The sequence below is a fragment of the Pleurodeles waltl genome, chromosome 11 (genome assembly GCF_031143425.1).
Source record: "Pleurodeles waltl isolate 20211129_DDA chromosome 11, aPleWal1.hap1.20221129, whole genome shotgun sequence".
Lineage (NCBI taxonomy): Eukaryota > Metazoa > Chordata > Amphibia > Caudata > Salamandridae > Pleurodeles > Pleurodeles waltl.
In genome coordinates this window covers 807,471,169-807,490,903 of record NC_090450.1, presented here as the reverse complement: position 1 = coordinate 807,490,903, position 19,735 = coordinate 807,471,169, and the positions used below count along the sequence as shown (strand labels likewise).

The 19,735-nt window shown below is 45.3% G+C and overlaps 1 protein-coding gene across 2 annotated transcripts in view; it reads left to right on the top strand.

Annotated features, from left to right (window-relative positions):
- Window positions 1-19,735, top strand: part of THOC5 (THO complex subunit 5) — a 224,071-nt gene that overhangs the window by 138,860 nt on the left and 65,476 nt on the right. For both annotated transcript variants that reach the window (XM_069214584.1, XM_069214583.1), the window contains exons 13-15: window positions 10,424-10,525; window positions 10,897-10,993; window positions 12,209-12,323. In XM_069214584.1, the coding sequence (XP_069070685.1) occupies window positions 10,424-10,525; window positions 10,897-10,993; window positions 12,209-12,323 (314 nt within the window). The remainder of the gene's footprint in view (window positions 1-10,423; window positions 10,526-10,896; window positions 10,994-12,208; window positions 12,324-19,735) is intronic.

Genomic DNA, 19,735 nt, shown 5'->3' with positions numbered 1-19,735 from the left:
GGCAGTACCAGGGTCTGTGCTACAGACCACTGGGATCATGGGATTGTGCCAACTATGCCAGGATGGCATAGAGGGGGCAATTCCATGATCATAGACATGTTACATGGCCATATTCGGAGTTACCATTGTGAAGCCACATATAGGTAGTGACCTATGTGTAGTGCACGCGTGTAATGGTGTCCCCGCACTCACAAAGTCCGGGGAATTGGCCCTGAACAATGTGGGGGCACCTTGGCTAGTGCCAGGGTGCCCTCACACTAAGTAACTTTGCACCTAACCTTTACCAGGTAAAGGTTAGACATATAGGTGACTTATAAGTTACTTAAGTGCAGTGTAAAATGGCTGTGAAATAACGTGGACGTTATTTCACTCAGGCTGCAGTGGCAGGCCTGTGTAAGAATTGTCAGAGCTCCCTATGGGTGGCAAAAGAAATGCTGCAGCCCATAGGGATCTCCTGGAACCCCAATACCCTGGGTACCTCAGTACCATATACTAGGGAATTATAAGGGTGTTCCAGTAAGCCAATGTAAATTGGTAAAATTGGTCACTAGCCTGTTAGTGACAATTTAGAAAGAAATGAGAGAGCATAACCACTGAGGTTCTGATTAGCAGAGCCTCAGTGAGACAGTTAGTCACTACACAGGTAACACATTCAGGCACACTTATGAGCACTGGGGCCCTGGTGAACAGGGTCCCAGTGACACATACAACTAAAACAACATATATACAGTAAAAAATGGGGGTAACATGCCAGGCAAGATGGTACTTTCCTACACAAGGGGCATGCGAAAACAGACACATTAGACCTGAGACACAGGTTGCAAGCAATGACCTTATCTAGGTACCAGGTTACGCCAACTTCTTCTTCCCATCCCATAGCTGAGAGCATCTCTAAGCATCTCCATCGTTGGGGAAAGTATCACAATAGACAACTGGATATTGGACCTCGCCAGTTATGGCTATACCTTGGAGTTTAAGGAGAGACCACCAAACAATCCATCAGGAGAATCGCACACCCCTCGTCATCACTTAATAAGAAAATAAGCCCTAATGATGCTTTCCAAGGGAGCAAAAGAGAGGGTTCCAGTTTCTCAGAAGGGAAAAGGATTCTACACCCTTTTTTTTTCTCATGCACAAGAAATCAGGGGAATAGAGACTTATCCTAGATCTTAGGAAGCTAAACAAGTCTCTTTGCAAGCAATCATTTTGGATTATTACTCTCTCCAACATCCTTCACCTACTAAACAACGGGGACTACGTGACATCTCTAGACCTGGGAGATGCATATTCCCATATCCCCATTTGTCCTTCCATTTGGCCTTAAGTGAACTCCTCACAATATTATGAAGTCCTTAGCCCGTGGTAGCCAGTCTCGGAAAGCAAGATCATCAGGTATTCCCTTAACTAGAAGACTGGCTTCTAAAAGCTTCAACTCCAAGGCAAGCCGCCAAAGCCACGAAAGCCTGCCTGATGCTATTTCTCAAACTGAGTCTCAGCAATAACCAGCAAAAGTCCTCAAGCACGCCCACTCAAAGGATAACGCTTCTAGAAGCTTACCTAGATACAATTCAGAACAAAGGCTATCTTTTGCAGGAGAGACAACAGAGGCTAGCAGACTTGGCGCGCAAAATAGCAGGAAAAATAGTACATTTCTGTGAGACTGCTCAAGTCGCTCCTGGCCATGATTTCTTCCACTACTGACCTAGTCCCATTTGCATGCCTCAAGATGAGACCATTACAAGGACTACAGCTTCAATGGGTCGAGTCGCAACGCTCCTTCAAGTACTTGATATCCATAACCCCAAGGATGATAGACACACTAAGGTGGTTGTCTCACAAGTCTCATCTATCACAAGGCCTCACATTTCTGCCATTGGTTCCTGATTTAGTCATCACCACGGATGCTTCAATGGACGGCTGTGGGGGCCACTTACAGGACCTACAAATCCAAGGGAAATGGTCAGCAAGTCAATAGAATATGCACATCAACAGCCTGGAACTATTAGCCATTTTTCTCACCCTATAAGCTTTTCTTTGACGAATAGCAGGATCTTCAGTGCTGGTCCGTACGGACCAGTTGACCAGCATAGATTCCATCGACGGCAAGGAGGAATCAATTCCCTAACGCTCTTTTACGAAGCCCAGGAGCTATGAAGTTGGCTCAAGACCCACAAAATATCCCTGATGGTCGAAAACGTGTCGGTACTACACAACACTCTAGCAGACACTCTCAGCAGGACCAGAGACCATTGCTACGAATGGGAACTGGACCAAAGAAAGCTGGGTAAAATGTTCTCACAGTGGGGGAAACCAGCACTGGATCTGTTCACCACAGACAGCAGTGCCAAATGCCAGTTTTGCACCAGTCAATACCCCGTTCCAGGGTCGTGTGGCAATGCCCTTTCAAATCGATGGTCCGGAATCTATGCATACGCATTCCCCTATTCCCACCGATTCCCATGGTCCTCAGCAAGATGAAAGCAGAAAATTGTTGCCTTATTCTAATTGTTCCCAAGTGACCTAGGCAACACTGGTACACGGAACTGATTCTCCTGCCATTGACCAAACCAAAGATTCGAACACTTTTGTGAATCAGTGCCAAATATTACTTCCGGAATCATCTTCTCTACATTTGCACGCATGGCCCATTAATTCTATGAATTTCAAGACTTAAACATCACTCAAGAATCCAGAGAGATCATATCCAAAGCAAGAGCGGAAGGCACAATAAAGACGTACAGGTAAAAGTGGACAAGGTTCTGTTCATGGTGGCGACAAAATAATTTACACTAGTTCGAAGCCTAACCCTGGCAGTTTTGCCATATCTCCTATCACTGGCCAAATCCAGCCTCACTTAAGCTTCTGTAAAAGTCCACCTGGCCACAATTTCAAGGTACAGGCTATCTGCACAGACTCTCTCTCTGTTCCACAAGACTCATTAAGAAATGTATGAAGAGATTGTTCACAGCTTTCCCTCTAGCACGAGCTCCTCCTCCAAAACAGCATTTCAATGTGGTCCTTTCGCAATTGATGAAATCTCCTTTTGAACCTATTCATAAGACTGAGCTAAAGTTCCTCATGTGGAAAGTTGCTCTGTGCCCTAAGGTAACTATAACTCGCACCCCTGCCAGGCATAGTTTTTCCATCAAAAATTTTACTGCAAATATTACATTGATATTATCAGTGATCTTATCAAAGCTGTCTTGAATGCCTTAAATTGTGGGGAAATTAGCAGTGCATGGCGAGGGTGCGGGTTATAGTCACCTTAGGGCATGAGTCACAGTTACTTGAGAACTCCAACTATAACAGGTGAATTTGTGTGGTTTTGTACATTTAAAATGTGAGCCTAACTATGACGTCCCTTTAACGTTGGGTTTTTTCTGTGAATTTCTATGTTTTGTTTTTTAACGTGTAGTAATTTAATTACTATACGTTAATCCAATCACCGCTGCGCATGGCCACAGGGCCGGACAGGCCAATCCCCTACAAGCATCCAACCTTTCACTGTGCACAGCCTTTGCCCGTGCGCAGCAGGGGCTGCCCGCAAGGCCTGGCTTACAGCCAGTCCCTGCGACCAACCCCCCTTAATCACACAACCCTACTCTGCACACGGCCTTTTGGCCATGCACGGCAGGAGTTGGTCACAGCCTATCTCTCTGGGTTTGATAATAGGTGTAAGAAGGTGTATCTGGGGGTGAGAGTGGCTGTGAGAGTCTCTGTCTGGATGTTAGATTGCATGCTTCAGTGTCTTAGTGGGTGCGTCAGTGTCTGTGCAGGTCTGTGAGTGGGTGCATGAGGAGGTCTGTGAGTGTGTCTCTGAGTGGTTCTGTGAGTGGGATCATCAGTGAGTGCGTCAGTGAGTGCGTCTGTGCTTGGGGGTATGTGTGAGTGGCTCTGTGAGTGGATGGACAAGGGTTTGAGTGGGTCTGTGAGTAGGTGCATGATTGAGAGTGGGTCTGTGAGTGTGTTTGTAATGGTCTGAGTGGGTGTGTGAGTGGGAGAAGGAAACTGAAAGAGAAAGAAAGGGAGAGAAAGAGTTCTTTAAGCTTTGATGGATGATCTACTTAAAATGAGATTTTTCCGGACATATAGCAAAGAAAAATGTATTTGTCAATTAAAAAGAGTGAGATCGCCTTTCAGTATGAGCATTTGAAATTAAAAAACAAAAAAAACGAGGGAAATCATCACACACACGCCTGGAGTAGAACCCCCAACTTCCAGTGTGAGGGTCTAAGACCTTGAACATTAGGTCACTTTTTTTTTTTTTTAAATATATATTTTCATTTTGCGCCCTTTATGGGCTATCTGGGTCTTCATGGGTAGCCTCAAGGCCTCCCCTTGCGGTCCCAGCCGGCTCCTGCGTGAGCCGGCATTACTCCAGCAAGCAAGCAGCTGCTTTTTATAGCAGCTCCCTGTTTGCTGGAGCAATGTTTTTATCTGTCTTCCCTGCACACATCTGTGTGCAGGGAAGACAGATGAAAAATCTGTTTTCTGACAGTGGAAACTATTTGACAGATCCCGCTGTCAGAAAGCGGAGTTATGTTTGCATTTGCTTGGTGGGAGTGGTCAGGTCCCACCTAGCAAAAGCAAACACCTGTGTTCCGGGGGACATAGGAGTTAGCCCTGTGGGGATGCGGGAGGACGACTCACTGGCTGCTCCTGCAATGTGGAAACTATTCCAGGGAGGTGGTGATCCCCAGGGCTTGGGGGGAGGGGTCCAAAACAGACCGCTTTTACATTTTTTACTATGTGGGGAGGTGGTTGTCCCAGTCCAACTCCCTCCAATTCTTTCAGTGCCCTTTGCGAGGAGGTGGTCGTCCCTGGGGCTGCGGGGAGCGGCGCACATCCTCCCGCACCATATTAGTTAAAAGCCCAGGGGAGGTGGTGGTCCCTGGGGCGCAGGCCACAAGGCCCCCCTAATTAACCCCTCCCATGTCCCAGGCAAGCTGGTCTCCTCCAGGCACACGGTTGCCGTGTGCCTGGGACGAGACCAGCTCGTCCTGCACCAGTCCCACGGGGGAAGTGCTAGGGCTCCCCTGTGGGCCCCCCCACCCACACCCCTCCATTAGGGATGAAAGGGGAATCGCTTCCCCTTTCACCCAGACCCCCCACTCCCCAGTGACATCTGATGACGTCAGCGCGCAAATCGCCTCGGATCGTGCTGGAAGCTTGCTTCCAGCAAGATCCCGGAAGAGAAATGCTTTTGCTTTTCTCTTCCGACCGGAAGGTGGGGTGGGATGCGATCGGGCAGCAGAAATGCCCACTAGACACCAGGGATTTTTTATTTTTGGGTATTACAACAAGAGGAGCGGCCTCTTGGGCAAGGGCTGCTCCCCAGGGGGGAAAGTTATTTCTAGGCCATTTCTGCCCCCCCCCGTGGGCCGATCGGCCTAATATTATTAGGCTGATCTGCCCCCAGAGGGGCCAGAAAACCACTAGACACCAGGGATCGTTTTTTTTGTTGTTTTTTTTAATTTCTTTTAGGTTTGGGGAGCGACCCCTTAGGCAAGGGTCGCTCCTGGAGGGCAAAGTTATTTTTAGGCCATTTCTGACGACCCCCCCCCCCCCCCCCCACCCCCCACCCAGGGGAATATCGGCATAATATAATTAGGCTGATCTGCCCCCAGGGGGTGCAGAAACCACTAGACACCAGGGATTATTTATTTTATTCATACTTGCGTATAGAGGGAGAGGCCCCCTGGGTAAGGGCCACTTCCTGGGGGCAAATTAATTTTTAGGCCATTTCTGCCCCCAGGGGGGGCAGAAGCCACAAGACACCAGGGATTTATTTATTTATTTTTTTATACTAACGCTTAAGGGGAGCAGCCTCTTTGGCAAGGGCCACTCCCCAGTGGGGGCAGAAAACTCTAGGCACCAGGGATATATATATTTATTTATTTTTTACTTTGTTTTTATGTATGAGGTACGACCCCCTTAGCCAAGGGTCATTTTCCTGGGGGGCAAATTGTATTTAGGCCATCTTTGCCCCCCTTGGGGGCAGATCGGCCTATTTTTGTTGGGCCAATCTGCCCCCAAAGGGGGCAGAAACCTCTAGACACCATGGATTGGTGTGTGTGTGTGTTTTGTTTGGGTGGGGCAGCCCCTTGGGCCAGGGTCTCTCCCCATGGGGACACATTACTGTTGGCCATAACTGCCCTACTTGGGGGCAGATTGGCCTATTTTCGGAAGGCCCATCTGCCCCCGAGGGGGCAGAAAGCCCACCAGAGACCAGGGAAGATTTATTTTTCAAAATAAGAGGTTGGGGGTCTGGCCATACTCCCCACCCCAAATAAATGGGGCCAAAGTTGTTCTGCCCACCAGTGGGCAGATTGGGCAATTACCCCTGATCTACACCCCAGGGGGACAAAAAGTCTATTAGATGCCAGGGAATAAAAATAAATAAAAGAAAATAGTGGGGTGGTGGCTACCAACCAGTATGGGCCTGGTTTGAGCTCTCCCCCGCACACTAAAACATCTTATCCCATGGCAAGCAAGAGGACATTTGAGTATTTTTGGTTTTTGTTTTACATTTGGGCCATGAGAGCTTGGTAACTCTCAAAATCGTCCCCCTTGGAATGGTGGGGGCTGCACTTTTTTTTTACTTTGCAACACTGCCATGTAGAAAAATCTACAAGACCTAGACACATCTGAAAACTAAACATCTGGTTGATTCCAGGGTAGTTTGCTTCACATGCACCCCGCACCAGTTTCTTACCCACAATGTCCTGCAAACCTGCAACTTTGCTGGAAAGTACACATTTTTCCTACCTTTTTGGAACATTCCGGAATCTGCAGTAATCCACAAAATTCCTACCACCCAGCATTGTCTCATCTATACCGATAAGAATTCTGCTGCAAATGTTTTTTTTCAAACTGCCCTTTTGGACACACTTTGGTTCCCCCTCAATTTCAACATGTTTTTGGCTCTTCCCTGTCATAAGCACTTGGCCCACCTACACAAGTGAGGTATAATTTTTACCGGGAGACTGAGGAAAACGTTGGTTGGTAGGAAATTTGTCCCGGTGCGGTGATCCCACACAGAAATGTGGGAAAAATGTTTTTTTTTTTGTTTGTTTTTTTTAGCTAAATTTGAGGTTTGCTGAGGATTCTGGGTAAGAAAATATTGGGGGATCCACGCAAGTCACACCTCCCTGGACTCCCTTGGGTGTCTAGTTTTCAGAAATGTCTGGGTTTGGTAGGTTTCCCCAGATGGCTGCTGAGCCCAGGACCAAAAACGCGGGTGCCCCCTGCAAAAACAGGTAGTTTTGTATTTGATAATTTTGATGTGTCCACGTTGTGTTTTGGGGCATTTCCTGTTGCGAGCACAAGGCCTACCCACACTAGTGAGGTACCATTTTTATCAGGAGACTTGGGGGAACGCTGGGTAAAAGGAAATTTGTGTCTCCTCTCAGATTCCAGAACTTTCTGTCACCGAAATGTGTGGAAAAGTGTTTTTTAGCCAAATTCTGAGGTTTGCAAAGGATTCTGGGTAACAGAAGCTGGTGAGAGCCCCACAAGTCATCCCATCTTGGATTCCCATAGGTGTCTAGTTTTCAAAAATGCATAGGTTTGGTAGGTTTCCCTAGGTGCCGGCTGAGCTAGAGGCCAAAATCCACAGGTAGGTACTTAGCAAAAAACATCTCTGTTTTCTTTGGAAAAATGTGATGTGTCCACGTTGTGTTTTGGGGCATTTCCTGTCACGGGCACTAGGCCTACCCACACAAGTGAGGTATCATCCACAGGTAGGCACAAAAAACGAAATTTTCACTGTATTTTGGCTAATTTCTTGGTCTCCTTCAGGGGAACCCCCAAAGTCTGGGTACCTCTAGAATCCCTTATGTGGACAAAAAGTAATGAGGGCCTAAGCATGCCCTGCCCCAAATAGCCAAAAAAAGACCTGCCACCTAAGGGAGAAAAGGCCTGGCAGCAAAGGGGTTAAAAGAACAAACAAAAACAAAACAAAAAAATGCCCTGGGGACTTGGCCTAACCGGGGGCTTATTAAAAAAAACAAGTGCGGGAGCCCACGCTTTTTTTTTTCCCTTGTGAATTTGCATCTTCGTTGTGATTTTGCGGTAAGAATTACCTCTGGGACACCAGCACCAGCGCTACCTTGGCCCCTTGTCATTTATTTATTTTTATTACACTTTTTATGTGGGACTCGGCTCAAGCCAAGTCCCAAGATGGCTGCCAGCACTTCCTGGTTTGAAGTGTTGGCGGCCAATCAGAGCTGTGCATTTCCCCGCATGTGCTAGTCATTGTTCGCGAAGGCTTAGTGATCACAGCTATACAAATATGGATTTCCTTTAATATATCAGACACAACTGAACAGATTTACACCAAATAGAAAGCAAAATCTGCGTACCAAAAGCTAGCTTTCTGCCAAATTTTGTGTAATTCTGTCCAGTGGTTCGGGCTGTAGTCCTGTCTAAAGGTCCTACGGGAATTAACATGAGAAACGCAACTTTTTGGACCTCCACCCCCTTTTTTTCCCCTCGGCCCCCACTTGACGGATCACCCCGAAACTTTGTGCACAACAAGAATCGCCGGTGCACTTTTTTTGGGAAACGTTTGTGAAGATTTGTCAAACGGTACCAAAGATATAGGCAAGTCAGAAAAAGCTTCTATGAAAACATGGTCCTAGCTATAACTATTGGTGGCGACCGCCACTAGGTAATATTTATATTTTTGTTATGTTGTATGGTTTATTATGAAAGTGTACTTTTTTTACCCACCATCCTCTAAAGGTACTTCTTTTCCTACAATACTGCTTGCTATTCTGATTCAATCATGTGAATCTAGGGAAGATCCAATACTGGATAGGAAAATTAGTTATTGACCTGTAACTGCAGTTATCCAGTATTGGTTTATTTCATAGATTCACATGCGAAGCTACCCTCCTCCCCTGAGAGGCTCCCCTTATGACTAAGGATGTTATTTTCATGTGTGCTCGAAAATCTGAGGGATTCTACCTCTATTAGGAGCGTTCTAGAGGGCGACTGCACCTGTTTGGTCATTGTTTGTTTGGTCTTTTTTAAAGGACATAGATAGGCTATTAAACTGATGGCCTAGTGCCATTATGGGCTATGATAGCTTTACATACTGCTTTGCCAAGGTACCGAAGGACCCCCACTTATACAATGGGGAATGATTCAAGCATGTGAATCTATGAAAGATACCAATAATGCAGTGGTTCCCAAACTGTGCGCCGTGGTACCCCAGTGCGCCCCCAATCTCAGCCAGGGGTCACTGCAAAACTATCAATGCTGCACACATGCAGCAATGAACCTTTGCAGATCGTTCCAATGAACTGCATTTCCTATAATAGCCACATGATGCCAGTATCAGCACAGATTTCCAGACTTCGGAACAGCAGCTTTAATTGCATCATTTGTATTGCTGAAGGACAGCTTTAGTTCTACTTTTCCGTGTTTCCACTTTTGTAAGCCACCTCATCCAGACAAAAAGTGCAGTTTTTCAGACGAATGGTACCCCTGCCCTACACACTCAAGGTGACTCAGTTTTGTTTTCATTATTGCATTCTCTCAGCTTTGCTGGAATACTGCTGATATTTTACTCTCTTTTGAAGTAGTGAAACATGCTGGTGTTAAAATGTTTTTCTACATTCCTGTGTTACTAACAGTTGGTCAGGCCTTTAAATTATCATAGATTCTCAGGCTTACCCCTGCAACAAATTGATATAATTTTGATTCCAGAATGTATGCAGTAGGAATTTACACACATCTTTTTTCATTGTCTGATGGTGTACAGAAACAACAAGCTGCCAGGATTGCATTTGGCATTTTAATGTATTCTCTTTTCCTTCACTGTGAACTGATGCTACATTAGCCATTGTTATACAAAGTCTTTGCTAGATGGCTGATGAATGAGAATTACAGTGCACACTGTAGCCCACCCCCCGCCTGCCAAATAAATGTAATGTAATGGGGAGCCATGACCAATTGGTCAAGGGAGCCGCGGGTTGGAAAGTTTTGGGAACCACTGCAATAATGGATAACTGCAGTTACAGGTAAGTAATAACTTTCTTCCCCTGCAGTAGTACCCCTTCAGTAGTACCCCTTCCAAAGTTTGTTCTGTGGACAAGACCACAAATCCATGTGGAGTGACACTGCCTTATTAGGATTCCTAGTCAGAGGTGAGGATCTCAGTTGTGAGTATTGCAGTATGTATATGGGAGGAAGGCGCTTGAGTTTTGTAAGCAGACGTGGCAAGCATTGGATTTCATATGTTTCAGGTTTTGGACAGTTTCAGTAGCATACACAGAGTGGTGCTGTTCGGACGTTTTTATGGAAGACTTAAATATTAAAATATTCAAAATGTGCTAAGACAGCTTACTGACCGCTAAACAGTTTATTTAGATGCAATAGTATTCTTGAAGATGATCACATACTGCTCTTTCCTCAGAGACTTGTTGTGTCCAGAGACCCTCCTCACCTGTCTTTATCCAAAGGACCATGGCCAGAAAACCCCAAACCCTGCCAATCGCTACCAGTTTGATAAAGTTGGGTAAGTTTTCTATCCTGTCTGCCTATTACCCAAAGATTGAAAATTATCATCAAGAAAGGTATTGAAAGAAATTGCAGAAGTTCAAATTGCATAATTTGTCGGAGGCCAAGCATCTCTCCCCTAATTTTCATCATATCACTGGCATCTTTCTCACATCTTGCTTGCATGCAGCCTTGACATCCCCATCTCAAGTAACATTATTCCAGCAAGTGCTAGAACTACAGAGAAATCGGTTTTAATTTACATATAAAATGTTGCCCAGGTACTTTTGCCTTGTAAACTCTTGCCAATGTCCTGTTTACATTTTTCTCTGATACTCATGTTCTTCTTAACGTACAGCTCAGCTCCTGCAATTTCTTTTTTCGTTTCAGGATAGTTTCCTTTAGTGACTATGTAGTAGAGGTGGGACACCCATACTTGTGGGTGCAGAAGTTAGGAGGACTGGACTTTCCCAAAGACCAACCCCAGGTAGGTAGATTTTCCCAGTTAACATTCAAGATCCTCTTCTTAAGTAGTAAGTTTTTTGACTCATTGCACCAAGGATACACAACTCCTGGTTAGGGATCTTAACACTCCTCTAATCTCAAGTGGCTCCTCTGAAATCTATAATTCTTAAAAATTTCCCTCATGTTTCCAGCATCGAAGATTTGACAACCAAGAATGTCCTCCCAGACTATACAGTCTCAACACTGACCTGCTTGAAAACCCTTTTCTAATGTAGATTTCCTTAGACTTGAATATTCTTCACGCATGTGGGCAGCTGTCCCACTCTGCTTTACCTTGAACACTTTCTCTCCATTACATTTCTTCTGACACCTCACATTGATGCTCTGACATCGGAGAACACCAAATAGGCTTTCTGCACTGATATTCAAGAATCTCCTCTCCATCATTCTCAACACTTACTACCTGATACACCTTTCCCTTGCGTATACAGGTCCTTTATTAACCTTCCCCACTCAGCTAGGAAGTTTTGGAGCACTGAGATTGCAGAATATAACCCATTCAAGTATGCAGCACCTTAACTCCTGACTTCGAAAGACATTGTTCTACAGGAAGCCTACTCTGTAGTAAGACACATTCCTTCAGTATCCTGCAGTGGAACTTCCTACCTGTGTAAGGTGTTCTTCCTATTTGCTGCAGAGACTCTATAGGCAAACCTTGCCTTGTGCCCTGTGTATAATACACACTCCATGTTTTGGAGACATCAACATGCTAAGATACTCCCAGTAAGTAGGTTATCCCACAATGTACTCTGTAGAGACTGTTCTCCTCATACTGAAGTATACCTTGTAGAAAATACCCACCTTGCATGCCTCAACTATCTTCCCTAACTGTCAGATGCATGCTACCTGTTGAAGTTGGTTAAAGTGACTTTATCGTCTGGACAGTCGGAGCCAGTCATTTGTTGATCTACTGCCAATGTGTCTGACTGTTCGAATTACTGTATTGCTTCAGTTTGGTGCTAGTTGTTTCCCATGTGTATGCTGGAACAGAATGTGATGGTGGTGACTATGAGTAACAGTAAGAGCTGTATGTCTGAAGTACTGTGAAGGTATATATTGAAGCTATACAACTGCACAGAGGGTGATGAAACATATTCCATGAAAGGCAGTGGTGGCAGTGTTTTTTGCGATTCTCTTACTGCCTGTTTCCCCCCTCTTTTCCGCCTGCCATTTTTAGCCAGTTTTAGCAGCTGATAACTCGTTGAGCGCCAGTTACATGGAGATGACCATGAAGCTGCTCAAGATACGGCTACAGTCCCGTCTGGCTCTTCATAGACAGTTTGCTTCACTTGGTAAGGATGTTATGGTTGTTCACTTATATTGCCTTTTTTGTCTTGCTGGGGAGTTATTGATAACGGAAGTGGCTTTTACTAAAAGCTAGAGCTGAGCAGGTACCACAACAATGAGGAATAAGGAAGATTAACGTAGCAAGATGTTGTGATCTAATGCACTGACCTGGCCAGTGCACAGACCCTCAACTTGCATGCCCAACTTAATCTCACTATCTCCAGTCCATTGTTCTTTGATCTGATATCCTAGTATCTGCTTTCTATTGATGTACTCTCTGACTGCTGCTTACATTTCAGCCTTGCAAAAGAGTTATCTTTGCCACAATAGTTTTGCCTCTGGGTATTTTCAGCTGCTGTCTGTAAGCCTTCCAAGGCATGCTCTGCCTACATAACTAATGTGAAGTAATTGAAAACATTCTGCTTTTGGTATTACCAGTTTTTTCTATCTTTTGCTAATTTTACCTCAGTTTCTACCTCGTCTGTTGTATCTAACAGTGGACTTAAAGACTCAACTTTCACCCATAGAGGTCCTGTTATAACAAAACAGTCAATAAATCAATCAATCATTATACTTGTAATGCGTGGCTAGTCACCCGCTAGGGGCTCAAGGCACTGGAGGGGGTAGGGGGCGCAGTAACCTAGTAGTCGTCGATGAACAGAGGGCATCAGACGAAGAGCCAAGTTTTGAGGTCTTTTCTGAATTGCGATAGAGTGGGAGATTTTCTGAGGTGGATGGGAAGGGAGTTCCAGGTCTTGGCGGGGTAGTGGGAGAAGGATCTTCCTCCGGCTGTGGCCTTCTGGACGTGTGGGATGGCGGTGAGGGGACGGAGCGGAGTTGTCTGGTGGGAGTGTGTTGCCGTAGTCCAGGTGGCTGCTGACAAGGGCCTGGGTGACTGTTCTATTGGATTCAGTTGGGATCCATTTGAAGATCTTCTGGAGCATGGGCATGGTGTTGAAACAGGCAGAAGAGACTTCGTTGACTTGACGGTTCATCGGGAGTGCTGAGTCCAGGATGAAGCCGAGGTTGCGGGTGTGGTCGGTGGGGGCCAGAGAGCTTCCGAGTGCAGTGAGCCACCAGGAGATGTCCCAGGCTGAGGGGCTGTTGCTGATGACTAGGACTTCTGTTTTTTTGGTATTTAGCTTGAGGCAGCTCTCCTTCATCCAGGCGGCCACTGCCTTCATTCCCTTGTGGAAGTTGGCTTTGACTGTGTGCAGGTCGTTGGTGAGGGAGATGATTAGCTGACTGTCGTCGGCGTGTGAGACGATGTTGAGTGCGTGGTGTCTGGTGATGGTGGCTAGGTGGGCTATGTAGAGGTTGAAGAGAGTGGGGGCTCAGAGAGGAGCCTTGTGGGACGCTGCAGATGATCTTGGTGGCCTCTGAGTAGAAAGGGGGAGTTAGACTTTTTGGGTCCTGTCGGAGAGGAAGGAGGTGATCCATTCTAGTGCCTTGTCGCAGATACCGGCTTCATGGAGACGAGTCCGTAGAGTGCGGAGGGAGATGGTGTTGAAGTCGGCGGACGGGTCGAGAAGGACTAGAACCGCAGTCTCACCCCGGTCTAGGAGGGTGCAAATGTAGTCTGTGGCGGCGAGGAGGGCGGTCTTGGTGCTGTGGTTGCTCCGGAAACCTGACTGTGGGGGGGCCAGGATGTTGTTGAGTTCGATGTGTTTGGTGAGTTGTCTGTTGACAGCTTTTTCAACTACTTTAGCTGGGAAGGGGAGTAGAGAGATGGTCTGGAAGTTCTTGAGGTCGTCTGGGTCTGCAGTGGTTTTCCCTAGTAAGGGCTTGATTTCGGCGTGTTTCCAGATTTCTGGGAAAGTGGCAGTTTCGAAGGAACGGTTGATGATGTGCTGGAGTTTGGGTGCAGTTGTGCTGCTTGCTTTGTTGAAGATATGGTGGGGGCAGGGGCTGGAAGGGGAGGGGGAGCCAGAGTGGATGGAGTTCATGATGTTGTTAATTGTTTCTTCGTTGGAGATGTTGGCCCAGCTGAGTAGGTGGTGGGGGTTTGGAGGAGCTTCAGTGGTGGATATGACGGTGGTGGGTTTGAAATGGTCCTGAGTTGGGAAGCTGTCGTAGATGTCTGCTATCTTGTGGCGGAAGTTGGTGGAGTAGTTGTTGCAGAGTTCTTGTGAGGGGGGATGTCCGTGGAGTTCGCTATGGGGTTGGTCAGTTCGCCGATGATCACTAAGAGTTCTTTACTGTTGTGTGCGTTGTTGTTGATGCGTTCCTGGAAGGCGTTTATTTTGGTCGTCGTGATGAGCTGATGGTGTGTTTATGGTTTTTTTGAATGCTTCATGGTTGGTGGGGGTCTTCTTGTGCGCCATGTTCTTTCGTCAGAGATACTAAAAAACAACGCAGCACTCTTTATTTGCCGCTCAGACTACCACTTTCTGAAAGCAAAATAGGGCTTTGCGGTGCTTAATTAGGGCTGATGGTTGCAAGAGGTGGATACCAGCACTTACTTGTGGGGACCAGGACTAATTTTCCATCCTCAAACTTTGACTGCGAGCCAGAGAAAGAAAGGAAGAAGAAGAAATTAGGAAATTCTGTAGTTTGGGGAAGGGAGTACTCCTGTGGAAAATAAAAAGAAACCTTTAACTTAAAAAGAAGTATTTCATTATTTAATTTATACAATTGTTAATTCATTGAAAACAGATTAGATGAATACAATATAAATAAAATTTAATTAATGATGACGTGAGCCAAATCTAAAGAAAAAAGCTTTAACTATGACAAGATTCACTTCCAAATTTCATTAAAGTCAAAAGAATACAGTCAGTCAAATGATTAAAGCCAACATGTGTTTTGTAATATTATGATAACCACTTCTACAAGGCATAAATGTAAGCCGATTCACTCTCACCAAAAAAAAGATTATCGCTCACATCTTCTTGTATAACCTTCTATTTTTCTTCAGAATTGATTGAAGCACCAGAAGGCAGTCCTTTTAAAGCCCTTCATTCAACATAAACATTGGTTCTCAATCACACCTATCATGTAATTACGGACTCAAATGTTTTGTTCTCAAAGCATTCATTTCTGACCGGAAAGTACTTGACAATGTACTTATAAACTGGAGTCTTTCACCAGCCCCCAAAATAGTCACTTTGCATATTGGTAGAATCGTGTGAACCTCAATGTTAAAAGAAATGGCACTCTGCCTGGCTGCGCTTCCTTTCACAGCCATAGACTGGTTTTCTGTACATCAGAGTTTGGCATTTGAGTCAGATGATTTTGACTGAACCGCTGGTTAAATCTTTCACTTTTAGAGGAAGCCAAGAGAAGCTTGGAAAAAAGTGAAATCTTGGTAGAAAGTGAAAGCTGGCTCTTGCCATGAACACAGCAAAGTTTGCACTGCATCGAAGTCTGCAAACCTTAAGTAATCTTTCATACTGACCTGTCCTTCCCGTAAGTCAATGGGGCTGCTAAGTCAGCCTTTTACGAGTTTGGATTTCTGCAAGTGATCTTCATTCTATTGAGCCATGCAGGGATGTGCTGATTTGCCCAGTTATGCCAGATTCTGTTACTGCAGCAGAATATATGCTGAGATCTCAGCCAAAATGCAGTGTGCCCAAAACTGTTTTGCAGGCCTCTTCTTTAGCGTAAAACCACTGACCATATCCCATTAACCATGGAAAAATTAATTTCCGGACTATGAAACTGAATATTGATTATAGAATTTTATGCCTGACCGAAACAAATGTCTATTGCTGCATACTCTGCCTTCTTACTAGAGCATTCCTTTTTTGCCAGACAACTTTGAGACAGAAAATTGATTCTAAAATGATATGCCTGATCCAAACACGTCTATTGCTGCATACTCTGCTACCTTACTAGAGTATTTCTTTCTTGCCAGACAACTTTGAAGAGCTTCTTGTCAATTTCCCAGTTAAACACATAGGTTTTGGAGGCCGATGCATTCAAAACAATGCCCCCTCTGCATCTCTGTCCTGAAGTTTAGAGGCACAAACTATTCAGCTTTTCATTGCAAAGGGGAATATACCATTTACACCACATGTGACTTCTTTATATATGGCACTTATCACTCTGAATCTGCCATCCAGTAGCATAATTGCTATCTAAATAAATATAATATAAAACTAACATGTTGGTCAAACAAGGAACAGCTCTTCTGAATGTCAGTGGACCATATAGTTGCTCACCTGGTAACCTCTCAGATTATATAATATATAGCAATTTATTTCAAATGTGCTTTCTTCTCGCTGTGTCATCATCTTCAAGAATTTCCAAGTTGCAAACTTGATTTGGATGTTTTTCATTGTCCGCAAAATGATGTTACAGTGCCATTAGTCATTGTGAAAGTGACCTAGCAACTCCACAAAAGGCCATTGCAGATGCTTGTTTTCTGTGTTAAAGGGATTTCACAAGCCAGTGCCATTGGCTCAATAATTCACCTACTTTTTTTAAAAATGTTTTCTTTATTAACATTTTCACAATTAGAACAGTCTTCTCCCAAATCTGTGCTTTAAGCCTAGTCCACTATACTGGAGGCAGATGTTATGCTACTGGAGCTTAGACCCCCTTTTCCTGAGATGTCAAAGCGCTAGCGAAAAGCACCCAATGCCAAACAGAAAACAGAGAAGCCCCAATACTAAAAGAGTAGGAGAGAAAAAAGCCATGTTTTCAGCAGTTTTTTTTAACATGGTAAGAGTCAGTTTCTGAGATAAGGACAGGCAGAGTATTCCACAATTTGGCAGCAGCCTTCGAGATGGACCAACCTCTCAATCTGGCCTTGTGCAATTTGAGAACCAACACCTGCTTGTGAAAGGGGGATCTGAGAAGCCTACTCACAGCAGATTCTTACTGTGGCTGCTGCTGAAATAAGTTTTGCGAGGGATCAGGGATATTGTGAGCCTCAATGAATTTAACAAGTTTATCCCCCAGCCAAGAGTAGACTTCCATCTCTGCAATCCTGTTGGAGATGCAGAAGTTCAACCGAGAAGGGGATGGGTGAGGGTGTGTGTTGAGAACCAGGGTGCCAATGGTTTCCTTCTGGTAGCCGTTTTAACCTTAAGTGGGACTACGCTCAGACCTGCCAACTCACATGGTGACAGTGCCACATGCGACACACGGTCTCCCGTTGTGGAGGCAGTATTACACTGTGGCAGAGAAAATGAGCTGAAAACCACTGTAAATCGTTTTTGGAGGCTTTTAACTGCTGATGTTCAGTAATGGGTGTGAAAACACCCTAGGATATCAGCAGCAGCCTTAGTAAGATTTTTAATTTTTTATTTTTATTTAGGAGAGCCTTTTTGGCCGGGGCAGGGGCAAAAGTGCCTCTTTGGAGCTTCTCAGCACAAGGCCACGCCCCATCCAGGCCCCGCGCCCTCCTCACACTGAGGTTTTTGGTGAAGTTGTCAGGTCTGTAGGTTATCCAGGGAGGTAGTAAACCAAGCTTGAAAGCCTTCGGCAGAATAACCCAAGCTGTCCACATGAGTGGCTCTGGAAAGTAGCAGAAGTAATTTTGCTCACACTTCTTCAAATGAAAGGAATCTGGCTGCCCTAGACATAGAGTGAGAGAGAGGAACACTAAATGCGGTAGTCTGATGGTCTGTCCAGCTAAGAGGGTGAACACAGTCGACAGTTGTGTCTGAATAATTAGAAAAGACCCCATCAAGATCGTAACCAGAAGTGTGGGTAGGCACACAGATCCACTGGGAAAACCCCAGGTTATACATAAGTTCAAGGAAGGAGGCCATATCCTTACATATGGAGTCCTTAAGATGGAAATTAAAATCCCCCAGAATGCTAATAGGATTATGTATCAGATATGGTTCCACAATTGAGCCAGGAGGACGGTATACCAGAAGGTCAGACAAAGTATTGTTGGCTGAGATTTTAAGCCTAGCAAAGTCAGGCTTTGTGGTATACTCTTTGCTCAAGGTCACTGAATCTAAAGTGCAACCGTGTCCATCCTCTGCTGTAACTGCCAGTCCACTTCCCATGCAACACTGGCGGTCAAGTCTAGGGACGATATAAACTGACAGGATGGCATCCACCAGGCCAGGACCAAAGTGCTCTCTGGCTCATGTTTCAGTTATGAAAAGTCAGTCCAGGGCTACAGCCAGAATCAAATCATGAGTTTTAGTCCTATGTTTAATGAGAGACTGGGTGTTAAGCAGAGCGCAACAGAGCCTTTTTAGGTGGTGAAATCTAAGATTAGTGGCTTCATGCCCCAGGGGGTGAGGAAGAAGTGACCGATGGACCATCACAAGTGTTAAAGTGGAAGTTACAGCTAAGGCTGTGCTTGACTTTGCTATTGCAGACATCTAGCATAGACTGAAAAGCCAAGTTAGAGTCCCGATACTGAAGGTCTGTGAGTTGGACATGGGAATAACACCTTACCATGGCCAAACTCTGATCGAACTATGAACCAACAGCATGCGAGGTGTCTCCCAGGCACGACCTGGTTCAGAAGGGCTTACCTTTGGAGCGTCCGCGCTAATATGCGCCTTAAGTAGGTGCAAAATGAAGGAACTGTAAAATCTAGACTGCTGACCACCAGAAAGGCGGTGTGGTACTCTACAAACAGGAAGTGAGAGAACAAATCTCCTGTGCAGCGCCAGCACCCTCTCTGCTCAAACAGCCAGAGATGCTGTGGTGAACTGGTGGATAACTGCCAAAAAGCAAAGTAAAAGAAAGTCCCGCCCACCCAACACAGACCCAAACAACAAAATTAACATATGTTTTTCAGCAATTAAACAGTTATGTGGTGCGGGGAACCGGGGCTTGTGTATGACCTACATTCACTGTGTATTTGCTGTTCCAGATCATGATTCAGGGGTTTCTAAAATATGCTGCCTCATGCTTCTGAAACCTGTTAGGAAGAGGGAGGCAAAGCTTTTCACAAACTGTGAGGTTTTACATTGCAAACTCCATCACCTAGTTATTCTCAAAGAGGAGTCCTATTGTCAAGCTAGGCACCTTAAACATGAGAAACATCCTCTGATTGAAAGTTTGTTCGTATGGAGCGGTGGCATCATAAACAAGACCAAGTGGCCAAAGAAGATGAGTCTGAATTCATCAAGCCCCATCCCAGTGCTTTGGAAACAGCAGCCCTAGTAGGGAAGATTTCCTCTGCAAGGAGCAAAATCTGAACAGGCACGTATTTGACTTGCAATAAGCAGTTGTAAACCCTAACCATTTGGAGCCCCTTATTTATTCATCAGTCTCAAGAGAATCCTCCTGTTCGTTTAATTGACCCGCATGCCAGGATCTAGTCCTCCCTTTTCTTCCACCATGGTTATGAGGTAGGCTTTTGTTGCATTAGATGCAGAGGCACTCTGATGCCAGCACAAAGCCCTTCTGACATGATGATGCGGAGCATGCTCCACAAGATGTAGATGGTGATGCTAACATCATTACATTGTGTCCGCAGATGCCGCCTTCTCTATCC